Source organism: Syngnathus leptorhynchus, chromosome 13 (genome assembly GCF_054491065.1).
Source record: "Syngnathus leptorhynchus isolate UIUO chromosome 13, UIUO_Slep, whole genome shotgun sequence".
Lineage (NCBI taxonomy): Eukaryota > Metazoa > Chordata > Actinopteri > Syngnathiformes > Syngnathidae > Syngnathus > Syngnathus leptorhynchus.
The window spans coordinates 8,854,088-8,867,298 of record NC_141207.1 but is presented as its reverse complement, the minus strand read 5'-3'; the positions used below and the strand labels follow the sequence as shown (position 1 = coordinate 8,867,298).

At 45.1% G+C, this 13,211-nt stretch overlaps 3 protein-coding genes and 1 long non-coding RNA gene across 4 annotated transcripts; 3 read left to right on the top strand and 1 right to left on the bottom strand.

Moving 5' to 3' along the window:
- The first annotated feature begins 129 nt into the window (after positions 1 to 129).
- sft2d2a (SFT2 domain containing 2a) lies at positions 130 to 2,278 on the top strand. Its single transcript, XM_085928106.1, has 8 exons — positions 130 to 325; positions 395 to 484; positions 839 to 924; positions 1,061 to 1,142; positions 1,315 to 1,350; positions 1,433 to 1,491; positions 1,556 to 1,585; positions 1,691 to 2,278. The coding sequence occupies exons 1-8, from the start codon at positions 260 to 262 to the stop codon at positions 1,728 to 1,730; spliced, it is 489 nt and encodes a 162-aa protein (XP_085784232.1). The 5' UTR covers positions 130 to 259; the 3' UTR covers positions 1,731 to 2,278.
- A 92-nt stretch (positions 2,279 to 2,370) lies between these two features.
- chd1l (chromodomain helicase DNA binding protein 1-like) lies at positions 2,371 to 8,628 on the top strand. Its single transcript, XM_085927913.1, has 25 exons — positions 2,371 to 2,530; positions 2,616 to 2,728; positions 2,843 to 2,949; positions 3,033 to 3,138; positions 3,209 to 3,240; positions 3,488 to 3,569; positions 3,627 to 3,789; positions 3,895 to 4,050; positions 4,129 to 4,221; positions 4,311 to 4,407; positions 4,544 to 4,617; positions 4,690 to 4,800; positions 5,133 to 5,247; positions 5,348 to 5,501; positions 5,571 to 5,748; positions 5,825 to 5,970; positions 6,037 to 6,200; positions 6,285 to 6,475; positions 6,541 to 6,639; positions 6,697 to 6,767; positions 6,868 to 6,982; positions 7,592 to 7,700; positions 7,805 to 8,000; positions 8,301 to 8,387; positions 8,459 to 8,628. The coding sequence occupies exons 1-25, from the start codon at positions 2,437 to 2,439 to the stop codon at positions 8,579 to 8,581; spliced, it is 2,976 nt and encodes a 991-aa protein (XP_085784039.1). The 5' UTR covers positions 2,371 to 2,436; the 3' UTR covers positions 8,582 to 8,628.
- LOC147047517 (uncharacterized) lies at positions 2,488 to 3,799 on the bottom strand. The gene is made up of 3 exons (XR_015067959.1): positions 3,656 to 3,799; positions 3,461 to 3,572; positions 2,488 to 3,059 (listed from the first exon to the last, which is right to left on the bottom strand). It is a non-coding gene; the product is annotated as an uncharacterized LOC147047517 (long non-coding RNA).
- Positions 8,629 to 9,335: 707 nt separating the features above from the next.
- traf3ip2l (TRAF3 interacting protein 2-like) lies at positions 9,336 to 13,188 on the top strand. Its single transcript, XM_085928448.1, has 10 exons — positions 9,336 to 9,451; positions 10,280 to 10,348; positions 10,527 to 11,050; positions 11,122 to 11,158; positions 11,269 to 11,336; positions 11,411 to 11,508; positions 11,584 to 11,652; positions 11,719 to 11,835; positions 11,908 to 11,982; positions 12,229 to 13,188. The coding sequence occupies exons 2-10, from the start codon at positions 10,302 to 10,304 to the stop codon at positions 12,373 to 12,375; spliced, it is 1,182 nt and encodes a 393-aa protein (XP_085784574.1). The 5' UTR covers positions 9,336 to 9,451; positions 10,280 to 10,301; the 3' UTR covers positions 12,376 to 13,188.
- The last annotated feature ends 23 nt before the right edge of the window (positions 13,189 to 13,211 follow it).

Sequence of the window (13,211 nt, the reverse complement as noted above, 5' to 3'; positions counted from 1 at the left end):
CCCTACAGCCACAAACGCCTGTGCAGGAATCCTTTTAATGAATTCAATTTAAAAGTGAGTCGTACTTCAGTGTGGTTGCCAGGACAACGACAGGGCACGGTTTCTCCTCAAGAGCGACACTTCCGCTTTATCTCAGGTAAGCGGTGGTGACGTCATCCAGCCGCTCAGGTAGGTCACGCCGAGCCGCTCAGGGGAAATACTCGCAACATTTGTCCTCATTTCAAAAAGCAAATCCAAGAAGTAAACTCCAAACTTGGGTATGGATAAACTCAAATCGGTTTTAAGCGGCGAGGAATCGCGCAGAGAAGATAGGACAATTTTAGAGGTAAGCAAAAGCAGATTAATTTGTGGTGCCCGTTGATTTGAACGTTAATTGCCGCGGTTGTTTGTGCAGGCGGCAAACGAGGCATCCACGCTGGGCTGGGGGACTCGCGTGAAAGGCTTCATCGCCTGTTTTGTGATCGGGGGAGTGTGCTCCATTCTCGTAAGACTCACACGGAAACGGGCAACATTTTGTTGGGGAGGAGAAAACTGAATGCAGCCTTGTTGTGGTTTTACTGGTTGGTCTCGCTCTCAGGAATGTTGCTGATGCTCTGACTTTAAAGCAACTACATTGCTGTTTTTTAATCTGGTTTTATTTATTTATTTTTTTATATAAATTGCATTATACGCAACTTTGCCTGATTTCCAACAACTCTATTTTTTTTTTTAAATCTTCATAGTAGATCCAAACATTTTTGACTACCGTTGAGTCTGAATTGCTATCATTTAAATAAATCCAACAAATGACTCCACATTTAGCGTTTTAAAACTTAAGACAAATTGTTGTGTTTTGCAGGGGGTGTGCTTACTTTTCATCCCCAAGATTGGCGTCATCCTGTTCATTGTCTTTTACACGTTTGGAAACATTTGTACCCTGGCAAGGTTAGTGTGAATACCAGTGTGTCACCAGGCAATATCAAAAGTTTACACACCCTTTTAAATCTGGCATTTGAAGATGGATGTGACTGATTTTGATGTCGACCCCCACCCCCCCCAAACAAATGTTTTTGCTATACAGTACTATGTTCCTGATGGGCCCCGTGAAGCAACTGAAGAGGATGTGTGACAAGACAAGAGCGTTGGCGACCGCCATCATGATTGTGAGCTAATTTTGTCCGCTTGAAAGTGCAATGATCACCACTATACTACATTTTGAAATAGGGTGTTTATTTTTTGCACTAAGAAGTACAATTTGGAAATGTCACAAATATTCTTGAGTTTACAATGGTTATGCCAAAGTGATATATCGATATTTTTTGTGTTTTATTTCAGACTTGTCTAGTGTTGACGCTGTGTGCCGCTTTCTGGGTGAGTGACTTAAGTGGGTCCTTATGTCACTTAGAAAAAGGTTGAAGCCAACTTACCAGTAATTGTATCTTTTTGCTTCTAGTGGAAAAACTTTGGTCTGGCGTTGCTGTTTGTCATCCTGCAAGTGTTATCGTTCACTTGGTGAGTTTATAATCTTTCCTTTTCAAATATCACCTCATATTTACAAAACTGCTGTTGTTTACAGGTACAGCCTTTCTTACATCCCATTTGTCAGGTTTGTCATTTTAACATTGTCACTAATAAAAATGATTACATAGTGTAACATTGTTTTTGTCTGGACTTTCATAGTTTTGGTCTAACCTGATAAATTATTTTGCAGGGATGCCATCTTGAGGTTGGTGGCCATGTGCATGAAATGAGGCCTTTTACCTGGTGGCATCAATTTTGCAGTTTTTTATTTAAGGAAGAGGTGTGTGTGTGTCTTCCCCCCCCCCCCCCGCGGTTTTTTCATTATTGAAAGTGGGGTGCATGTGCATTATGTATATTTCATTATTATTGTATATTTTTGTATGTTTATACACAATTATGCCTTAGTGCCTGATACGCTGTTGGATTTTGAGGTATAGTATATATTTCATTTTAAATTAAAATGTTTTATCTGAAATGTTTCTGCTGCTGTAAAGTATCATAACTTGATGTATCACAATAAAAAAACGTCAAAAAAGCCAATTGTTTCATTTCAAAACAATGCAATCAACTTTAAAAGTGTTTTAAACATCTTTCCCTTGAATATGCATGTTAACATTGTATTATTATTTTTTGTTTCTGATCATTTTACTTTACGTGTCGACGAGTCACGTGACGGAACTGTTTGGCAGTCTCGTCTGTATTTTATTTTTGTATCCTCATTACGAAACATGATCAATTTGTTAATTACAATGAAACAATAAAACAGGCTTGGAGCAAATCACAGCGTTGAGTTTTATAAATTCGAGAATTCGAAAAGTTGAATAACTTCCTGCGTCACGTGACAAGTAGGAAGTGTTTTGGAGTTTTAGGGCGGGGCATAGCGCCTTTTCTGTATACAATAATATTTTCTGTTTTGGTCCCTTCGATGTCAAAAATATGACGGAATTATTGCTGAAGATTAAAAACAGCGTGCCCGCCAAAAAAAAGACGACTTTGACTCAGAGCGACTTGCAGCGTTGGGGTTTAAAAGGTAACTTTTACAGCAAAGCGGCGGGAAGTTTCAATGATCTCTTCCATTCGTAAGGAAGCTAAGATGGACTTTGGCTCTCAAACAGGGATCCAGCTGAGGACCTACCAGCTGCATGGCGTCCAGTGGCTGACTCAGTGCCTGAACAACCAGCAGGGATGCATCCTGGGGGATGAGATGGGCTTGGGGAAAACTTGTCAGGTTTGAGAAAAGTTTCTCCATCATATTATTGCATATGACTGACTCTGTAATGTTTTGCATATTGTTTACTTGAAATTGCTTTTCCCTCCACAATGTTGTGTTTTGTCCCTTCAGACCATCAGCCTGTTAGTGTACATGTCAGGTGCTCTTGATGTCAAAGGTCCATTTTTAGTTCTTAGCCCTCTTTCCGTCATGGAGAATTGGAGGAGTGAGTTGGAACGGTAAAGATGTTTGAGTCTAGTATCATAAAATAATAATGTCGACCCGTAAAAGTTTCATCTTGTTTTTTTTTTTCCCCATCCAGCTTTGCACCATCTTTGACTGTGCTATGCTACAAGGGAGACAAAGAGAGACGGATTGAAATTCAAGGGGACGCGCAAGACTTCCACGTTCTTCTCACTACATACGAGGTGTGTGAGCATGCAAGAACATGTCTGATAATTCTTTGGCTTTTTTTTAAAAAATGGCTTGTTTTTCCAGCTCTGCCTCAAAGATGCTTCCTTCCTGAGACGGTGAGTGTCCTCTCAAAAATTCAATGATTGGATTAGAAGTCCAAACTCAGATAGACTAAGGTAGCCATCCCAAGTAAAGCTGTTGTTTGGATGAAGTTATTTAACAACTTGGCCACTAGATGGTGCCCTTGTGTTTTCATCTGTTTACAACGACGGTGAGATTTTGTATTATTTATATTGTTTAATTCCCTCACCCAATGAGCTTTAGTATAATTCTTACCATTTCGCCGTTTTTGTCCTCCCTCAGCTGGAAGTGGAAGGTTCTGGTCATAGACGAGGCTCACCGGCTCAAGAACCAGAACTCTCTGCTCCGGAAGACCCTGACGGAGGTACTGGGTGGGTGCCATCTTTGTCGTTATCATCATCACTAATACATTCCCGTCTAGTTCTCAGTGGGTTTCCGGGTTCTACTGACCGGCACGCCTATCCAGAACAACCTGCAGGAGCTCTACTCCCTGCTGAGTTTCATTCAGCCCGCCATCTTCTCGGAGGACGATGTCGACGGCTTTGCCCGCTCTTACGCCGATGTGCGGAGTCGACCTGCGCTCGGTAACATTTGTCTGCATACAGAAAATGAGAAGATGCTCAACTTCTGAAACATCTTCCAAAAATGAAAAAGTTCTACATACATATTACGTGTCGGGCCCCCCCCAGCCGCTGAGCTCCAGAGCGTCCTGGAGCCCTTCCTGCTCCGCCGGGTCAAGTCGGAGGTGGCGGTGGACCTCCCCAAGAAGACGGAAGTGGTGGTCTACCACGGCATGTCTGCGCTGCAGAAGAAATATTACAAAGCCCTTCTGATGAAAGATGTCGGTGAGTGTCACTTCCAGGATTTTGTTGGACCATGTTAGGATGGTGACAATTTGCTAACAATGTGCTTTGTTCTTCAAGAGGCTTTTGGTAGCGACCAAAGCAACAAGACCCGTTTGCTGAACATCCTGATTCAGTTGAGGAAGTGCGTGGACCACCCGTATCTGTTTGACGGTAAGGTGACTTCAGCTCGCTTCAGGTGCAGCTTTCCATGAAGTTTATGTGTTTGTTTTTTGTTTTTTTTTGTTCACCCCCTGGACCAGGAGTGGAGCCTGAGCCGTTTGAGATGGGGGAACATCTGGTGGAAGCCAGCGGCAAACTCTGCCTTCTTGACAGCATGCTGGTCTACCTGCAGCAAGGGTGCGTGACTTGAAAATCATCAATTAAAAAAAGTTTCATATTTTATATTTTCATGAACTTCTATTTTATTTATTTAATTGGCTTCATATTTATTTAGGGCCCCCTTAAATTCTTTTTAAATGTGTCTCATTTGCAGCGGTCATCGAGTTCTACTCTTCTCCCAGATGACCAGAATGCTGGACATTGTTCAGGACTACTTGGAGTACAGAGGTCAGCGCTCTTAGCAGCAGCAGGTCTACCTCATGTTGTGACCAAACGAGTCGGACTTCTTTTCCCGCTCAGGTTTCAGCTACGAGCGCCTGGACGGCTCAGTCCGCGGCGAAGAACGCAATCTCGCTGTGAAGAACTTCAGTAGCAAAGACGTTTTTGTCTTCCTGCTTAGCACCAAAGCAGGTGAACTTGCACACTCGTCACATCTTGCAATCTTCAGCTAAAACGTGCGTGTGCGGCCTGTGTGAGGGAGGAAAGCGAGAGCCCGATGAAAGCAGATAAGATCTGCGACAGGATGACGAAAACAAGGCCATTGCGCTGCGTGACGGCAGCCACTTCCTGTCACTTTCCCGATAACTTTTGGCCTTCACGTCCTGCGTGAGACTTCAAGTAGAAAGTGAATCAAAAGGCTGATTTAGTTTGTGGATGATATTGTGGAATATGAATGAAGTAGCAAAATATATTTTTCATATTTATTTCATTGATCAATGATTACCTTAAAATGTATCGTGCAGGAGGCGTCGGCCTGAACCTCACAGCCGCCGACACGGTCATTTTCATGGACAGCGACTTCAACCCTCAAAACGACCTGCAGGCAGCCGCACGCTGTCACCGCATTGGCCAGAGCAGGTGTCCGCCTCCATCGTGATGTCATCGTTTACCTGGACAGAATAAAGAAAAACACAAAACCATCTTCAGTGGGTGTCTGACTTACATTTTTTGCTGACAGGCCGGTGAAGGTGATCCGCCTGCTGGCCAGAGACACGGTGGAGGAGATCATGTACTCGCGCGCCGTCTCCAAGTTGGAGCTCACCAACACGGTGATCGAAGAAGGACGCTTCTCGCTGCTGGAGCGCGCCCAGTCGGCGGCGGCCGGACTGCATGTGAGCGCAACACCGCCAAATATAAAACATATTGTTTGGAGAAACCATTTCAAAATATACTTTCCTTAGCTCAGTGAGATCTTGAAGTTTGGCGTGGACAAGTTGCTGTCTTCGGACGAGAGCTCGGTCCAAGACGTGAAACTGGAGAAAATCCTCGGCGCCTCACGCCACGGCCGCTGGTCAGCTGATCAAGACGACGTCTCCTTGCGAGACGATGAAGACAGCGACTCGGAATCTGACAGGCAGAGTATGTTTTCACCGTGGAGCTTCTCATCTGAAGATCAACAAGGGTTGAAAATGGCAACCCGTTATTGCTCTCCCAGACCACATGTACTACTTTGAGGGAAAGGACTACAGCAAGGACCCCAGCTCGGAGGACCAGAGAAGTTTCGAGCGCCTGCTGGAGCAACAACTCGCCGAGACGCCGAAAGCTGGCGGGGAAGGCCGAAGTCTACGAAACAAAACCGACGTACGACTTTCCCCATTGACACACTGTAGTAGGATCCGAATAACGTGGTTACCGTATTTGTTTCAGGTGTCGTCGGCGACGGGGCTCATCTTCCCGACCAGGAAGCGGCGTCCTCTCACGGAGGCGGAGCTGGAACTGCGCCGACAGAAGCGCCAGGAGGCGGCCGCCAAGCGAGCCAAATACGAGGCAGAGGCCAAGAAGAAGCAGGAGGAGCACAAGTACAAGAAAAAGTCCGTTTCAGACACACATTTGACGGCACGCCGCCATCCCAAAAAATTCATCGAATTCTTCCGTTTTGATGTCATTCCACGCAGGATGGCGTGGTGGGCGTCCCAAGGCTACACATCCCGCTGCCTGAAATCTGCGGACAGCGAGGAGGAAGAAGAGGAGGACGGCAGCAGCGTGAGCTCGGCCGACTCGGATAGCGGCGCCATCAGCTACGTCCTGGGAGACGTCACGCATCCTCACACCGCGCGTGGGGACGCCATCATCGTCCACTGTGTGGGTACGTGCCACGCCGTCTGGCCCGCTACGCCTCACCTTGGAAATAAAATCCAAACATTTTCTTAGATGACTCGGGCTGGTGGGGAAAGGGAGGCTTGTTCACCGCGCTGGAGGTCCGGTCGGACGAACCGCGGCGGCAGTACGAGCTGGCGGGAGAGATGAAAGGTACGAGGAAAAATCACAAACGTCACAAACGCCGACGTTTTTTTTTTTTTTCCGCAGACTTGGATGTGGGAAACGTGCTGTTTTTCCCCATCGATGACAAACAGTCCCGACTGGACGGGAAGGATCACGTAGGTTTCCCAAAATATACTCACGTGTGCCCATGTGACTTCCTGTCTTGATTTCCATGGCGATGTTCAGTTTTTGAGTAGCCTCTTGCTCCCTCCTCAGCTGGCCCTCATCGTCGCGCAGCAGCGAGACAAAGCCAACAAGTTGTCCGGAATATTTCTGACGGCACTCGACCAGGGCTTGAAGAAGATTCACGCCGCCGCTAAACGGCACAAAGGTGGAAAACATAACCATATATCCAAATGCACTCAGTCGGCCACGTCATTAGGTACACCTGCACTATAATGAGCATAATAGTGAGTCCCATTTTTAATTACTCTTGACTTTAAGATTTTTTTACAATATTTTATGTATATCATATATTTTTTTTTAATATTAATAAGAAAAATGATTACAATACAATTAGCACGCCGCTAGATCGTTTTTTTTAAAAGTAGTAATATTACAAAAATGACAATAAATTTTCGAGGAAAACAGTCATATTTTACAACAATAAATTCTTTTTTTTTTTTTTTGTCATTTCTTTTTAAGAAAGCAAAGTGATAATACTTGACGTTTGGCGAGAATTCTACAAATAACTGTTGTTGCCCTTGCAGTTGATTTCTCACACTGCAGGTTTGAGCAACATTTTCTTGGCATCATTGCGGTGTTTTTTGTTTTTTTTTTCTTTTTTATGTCACGGTTAGACTTGACTGACGGGATATGCTAGGACACCCCCCCCACTCCCGTCACCGCCGTACTGCGCTACCTCTGTGGCTACAATGGAATGCGTGCTGGGTCACATGGTTGGCTGATACTTCAACTATCCTTTTTCTTCACGCTCAAGCTAGCGTGCACCTGCCTCGCATCGGCCACGCCACCAAGGGCTTCAACTGGTACGGCACCGAACGTCTGATCAGAAAACATCTGGCTTCCAGAGGCATCCCCACTTTCATGTATCTTTTTTTTTTTTTGCAATTCTAAAAATAGATCAAATGATATTAACATCTCCTATTAACGCCACCTTTTGAGCTCTCGCTTCCCTTAACCTGGCTGGCAGATACTATCACAAAAACAAATCCACCGCCGCCACCACCTCTTCGGCGCAAGCGAGCAGCTCGGCCGCCGATGCACAGGAGACGGCGGGCCCATCCTCGCCACGGATTTCCTCCGAGCTGCCGTGTTTCATGAGGGGCATCCGTGTGTTTTTCTACAACCTGACGGCAACGGACAGGAAGAGGCTGGCCCGCTACCTCGTCACATATCCTTGATAACTGCAACTTGTTGCAATCAATAGAAAGAAGAGAAATAATACAGCTTGTCTCAAAAGTCACCATGCAAATCCTTTTTTGGATTGAAATATTACATTAAAAAATTATGTAGATTTAAAAAAAACAAAAACAAATCACGTGTATAGTTGTTCGACATCAGGCTTTAAATGGTTTATCGCCTAAAAAAAATAAAAATCACAGTCGAGTCCCACTCACGAGCTAAATCGTAGTGCCGAACGTAGCGTAACATGCTAACTGATCACACCGCTGTTTCCTTAGCTGCAGCTCACTTATGACGGCGACGAAGACGAGGTGATGAGCGACCAAGTCACGCACATAGTCGCCGAAGTGGAGCACGAGGTCCACGCTCAGGTTAGCCGTGGCAATTTGGAACCCCTTCTGACGTCATTTGCAAATGTTAATGTCTGCAAATGTGAAAGCAGGAGCTGCGGGATTTGACTCGCCGCTACGATGGAGCCGTGCCGGTTGGTAAGGCCTGGCTGGAAGCTTGCTTTTCCCAACAGAGACAACTCCACAGTGCAGACTTCACACTCACGCTTACATAACTCTTCAGGTTTAAATGTCTTAGCGCTGTGTGAGAACAATAAAAGAAATGAGCACTTCATGCCTCTTTTCATTTTTGGAAACAACCAGCACCAGGTTACCTACCACGGAAAGACATTGACTACCACTGACTTCAAATATAAACAATGTCAAAAATGTGTTTTGCTCAGCGCTGCGCCAGCGATACTCCGAAGGCGTTTTTTTCTTATTTTCCCAAAACAAACAAACAAAAACTACATTTATCCAACAGAATCTTGCAGAATTCCCACAGGGATTTGGACTTAATTGGACTGGTACTGTCCAGTCTTCACCTCACTGAAGATCTTTGCGATGCTCTTCTCATTATCAGCCATTTCTTCTCTTTATCTCAGAATGGGCCGATCTCACGGCGTACTACCATCCCGTGAGGCACAAACTGTTCATTTTCATTGACCTCTGCTCCTGCAAAGACCTTCATTAAAGTACATTAGGGGGAAAAAGAAGCAAATGCTCATCATTTTTATTCACATGAAAATCAAAATGCTACTAGTGCAGTTAATGCAAGCTCTTAAATTGTGGAAAGGTGCAATCGAGTCAATGAGTGGGGACACTTTGAAGAAATAAAAGAATCAGCAGCCCCATGCATGTTGAGTAAAATAGCTGAAATTGCGTGCGTGCGTGCGTGCGTGCGTGCGTGCGTGCGTGCGTGCGTGCGTGCGTGGGAAGTCGGCGGCAGGCGGGACTTGGCGAGAAGACAGCGAGTGCGCTTCACCGCAAGTCAGATCACAAGGCAAAATTGAAGCGAGCAAACGTCTCACGCAGTACAAAGCAGCCGCCGAGCGAGGGAATTTGCGCCATTAGGATTCTCACCACCAACACAGGCTTAAGCGACGGTAAGATTTGTTTTTTTTTCTTTCTTGTGAGACATTTGTGTAACTTCACAGTTAAAAAAAAAAAAAGTCCCGCAGTATAAATATTGTAATAACGCAGAAGGTATGGAAGTCTTTTCCTCGTGAGATCTTTAGCAAAAGAAAAAAAATATGTGAGCGCAAATATATTGAGGTCATACACATAACCGCGAATGTCATTTTAAATGTCACTTTACATGTCATAGGTCAATCAATGGAACAAATTGCGTGCGTGATTTTATCAAACGACTTAACTTTTGAAAGCGACGTCATCCCACGTGAAGCAACTCACCCGTGTCAAACTACTTCAAATACTACGTGCACAAACTTCGAGTGTGCGTGTCTTTCTATATTTGTGAGACACAATCCTTGTCTATGCACATTCTTCTTGCATACCACGGGCTTCTTACAATATTACTGTTTAATTTAAAACAAAGAAAATGACATTTTGAGTGTTAAAACAAGCACATAACTTTGTCTTCTAACTTTATATTAACGCAAAATGGGAAACACCATAAAGCATTTTCCACTCTATTGCTGTGGGTGTGTTGTTGTTTTTCTATTTTGTGTGATACGGCCATCACATTTCACTGTAACTTGTTACATTTTTTTCGGTGGAGACATTTTGAATCCTCAACACAAGTAGATGTCATAAATAATTGTGGTGAAAACATAAAAAATGTGTCACAGCAAAGGTGGGCAGAGTAGGCAAGATTTTTTTTACTGTTACTTTAGAATAATATGACTCAAGTAAAAAGTAACTTCAAGTTTATGATCTTTTTATATCCGAGTGTGTTGTGTGTTTGTATTAAGTGCGATGTGAACACACACATGGATGTACGAAGGATCAATCATGCTGCCAGCTTGCAAATCTCCAAATAGGTGAGTGATACAAAACTTGCTTTTAAAGTCAAAGTATTTCTTTTACCAAAGTGCAACCAAATCTTTGTTCTTATTGGTCATCATAAAGTTGTCATGACACCATTTACCACTAGATGGCAGGCATCACTTAGCAGCACTTCTGATACTTCAGTTGAATTGTGAAAATGTTTCTGTCCAGTTGGTTCCTGAGCAACAGCAACACACCCCAAGAGGACGATGAAACAATGAGCGCAGAACAGCGAGAAGCAAGCGCTCCCAAACTGGACTCGGCCCCCCTTTACAACCACCCCGGCGCCTCCGCCGGGCTCGGTTCGGAGCAGGACAGGGAACGCAACCCGGATGAGAATTCCTTCTCCGGCCTGAGTTCCTGTTCCTTCCCGCCGGCTCCGTTTCCGAGTCTGGCGGACGGCAGCTGGCCTGAGCAGTCCGGTTTCTCCGGCGATTGGTCGGGATATCCCAGCAGCGGACCCCCGTCCGGCTCTGACCCTACGGAACTCTGTAGCTGCTGCAGCCAGAGCTTCCGGTCCGGACACAAGTTGAGCCTGGAGCAGCCGTGCTCGCTGCGCTCCGAGCCGCCCAGCCGGCATCACACGCTTCCGCCGTACATGTGCTCCCCGCCGGGGGCCGCCTGCTGGGCCCAGTGTCCCTCCGACGTCAAGTTGCCGTGGCATCAGAACAGAGCGCCTTACGCCCCGCAGCAATGTGAGTCTCGACTCGTCGCTGCGTACATTTTCCGCGTTGTTCTCAGCTTTGCTTGCGTTGTCAATACGCAGGTGACTGCAGACCTCCTTGGGAACGATTGACCCCAACGTAAGTTCTACTTTGGAATTCTTTACACGTAAACAAAGCAGATGATCAGTTCATAAGATTCATCGATATCGTACGTCGCAGCCCGCTCTGCTAAATATTTTGTTTGGCAGGGGCGGCCACAGCATTCCACCTGCGGAGAAGCCGCTGACGCGGAGCATGCCGTTGTCTCTGGAGCAGAGTAGGTGGCCTGCGTGATTCCGGAAAGAAGCTCGATTGGCCATCTAATGCTAAATCACATCTACGTGGTTGCAGGGAGGGTGTTCGTCACGTACGAGGCGGACGACGACGCGCACGTCAACGAGATCATCAATTTTGTGGCCCTGCTGCGACACAACGGCTTCGACACTCACGTACGACATTGGAAAAATGTCACCATACTTCCCGAGTCCAAAGCGTGACCGCTGTATCAAACGTTCTGCTTTCAGATTGACATATTCGAGCAACAATTCCGCAGCATCAGCAAGATCGACTTCATGGAGCGCTACCTCAGCGAGGTGAGTTGCCGCTCTGGGGTTTTGGTCAGGGGCGCAAACTGACGGGCGTCGTCTGCCCCCCCTCAGAAAGAGTACTTGATTATCATCATCATCAGCCCCAAGTACCACGAGACCGTCACGGCCTCCCACGTCAGCCCCGACAACGACGAGAGGATGTGCAACACGGTCTACATCCACAAACAGGTCCCCGATACAGAACTCCGACAGGAACTTACCACTGCTTGGCTTCTTGAATGCATGCTTCTTTCCTTTCAGCTTCAGAATGAGTTCATCCAGAACGGAAGCAAGAATTTCCGATTCATTCCCATTTTGTTCCCTGGGGCAAAAAAGGTGAGATTTAATATACTGGACTGTATTAAAAGGAAGTTCTAGGACAGGGTTGAGCCCCCTGTGGTTACCAGTAGTGAAGCAATGGATCCAACTTCATGCACACACTGCAATTATTTGTAAAATGTTATTAAACCCCTTTTAAATTCAATCAATGTTAAACGAGCAGTCATTAAAAAGAAGTCAAATCAACAGTTTTACCTGTCAAGTGTAGAAAGAAGTTAAGCAACCCTCTCCACGTGTCTGCAGCGTCACGTTCCCAACTGGCTGCTGAACACGCACGTGTACGGTTGGCCGCGCGACCGCGACGACATCCTGCGACGGCTGATGAGGGTCGAGAAATACAACCCGCCGCCCATCGGAGAACTGCCCACCATCGTGTCCATCCCTATATAGAGTTTTTTTCAACATGTTGAAAAGACATTTTTGGGACTTTCAAGGGTAAAGGGCTCCTGGGATTTTGGATTTTTTTTTTTTACATTCCCTTTGGAATGTTATAGGAAAGACATGTTTAATAAAACTTGTTCAAAATATATTTTTGAAATAAAAGTGTGTGGGGGAATTTAAGAAAATGGAGGGAAGCCCCAACTTTACCAACTTGAGAGCTGCTTTTAGCCCTGAACTTCAAAAAGTGCTCTTTTCTTTCGAAAAACCGCGATGGGCGTGGAGGGGGCGGGTCTTGCGTTTTTTTCATTTCCCACCTACACCTAAATGGGGTCATGTAGCTGTTGACATGGCACGCCATAAAAAAAAAATGTGGTTTAATAGTTTTATTTTCACAAAAGAGGTAACACTGCAGATGCTCATACAGACATCATTAGAAAAAAAAAAAACAATCTGAATACAGTGTTTTGTCTGTATATTGAAAAGTACATGAAATAATATTAATTTTCATAACAAAAAGGGACATCTGTAATAAAAGTGGATTACAAAGTGACATTCGATGTAAATACGTTGCGTTTAGGATAAGTACAAACAATGAAGTGCTATTTGTTCCAAAGCTACAAAATACACATGAAAGCGGGAAGCAGGTTTTATTTTATGATTGATTTTTTTTTCCAAATTTCCTTCAAGGAAAAAAGTACTATAAAATAAGTTACAGTACAGTGAGTAGCTTTGTGTGTGTATTTTTTTTTTTTGTTCCCGTCTGGCAAGCAGAAGACACTCGTGCAGGAATAAGAGGAGTTTCTTCATGACACACAAACTCTTCTTGACTTCTTTTGTGTGTGTGT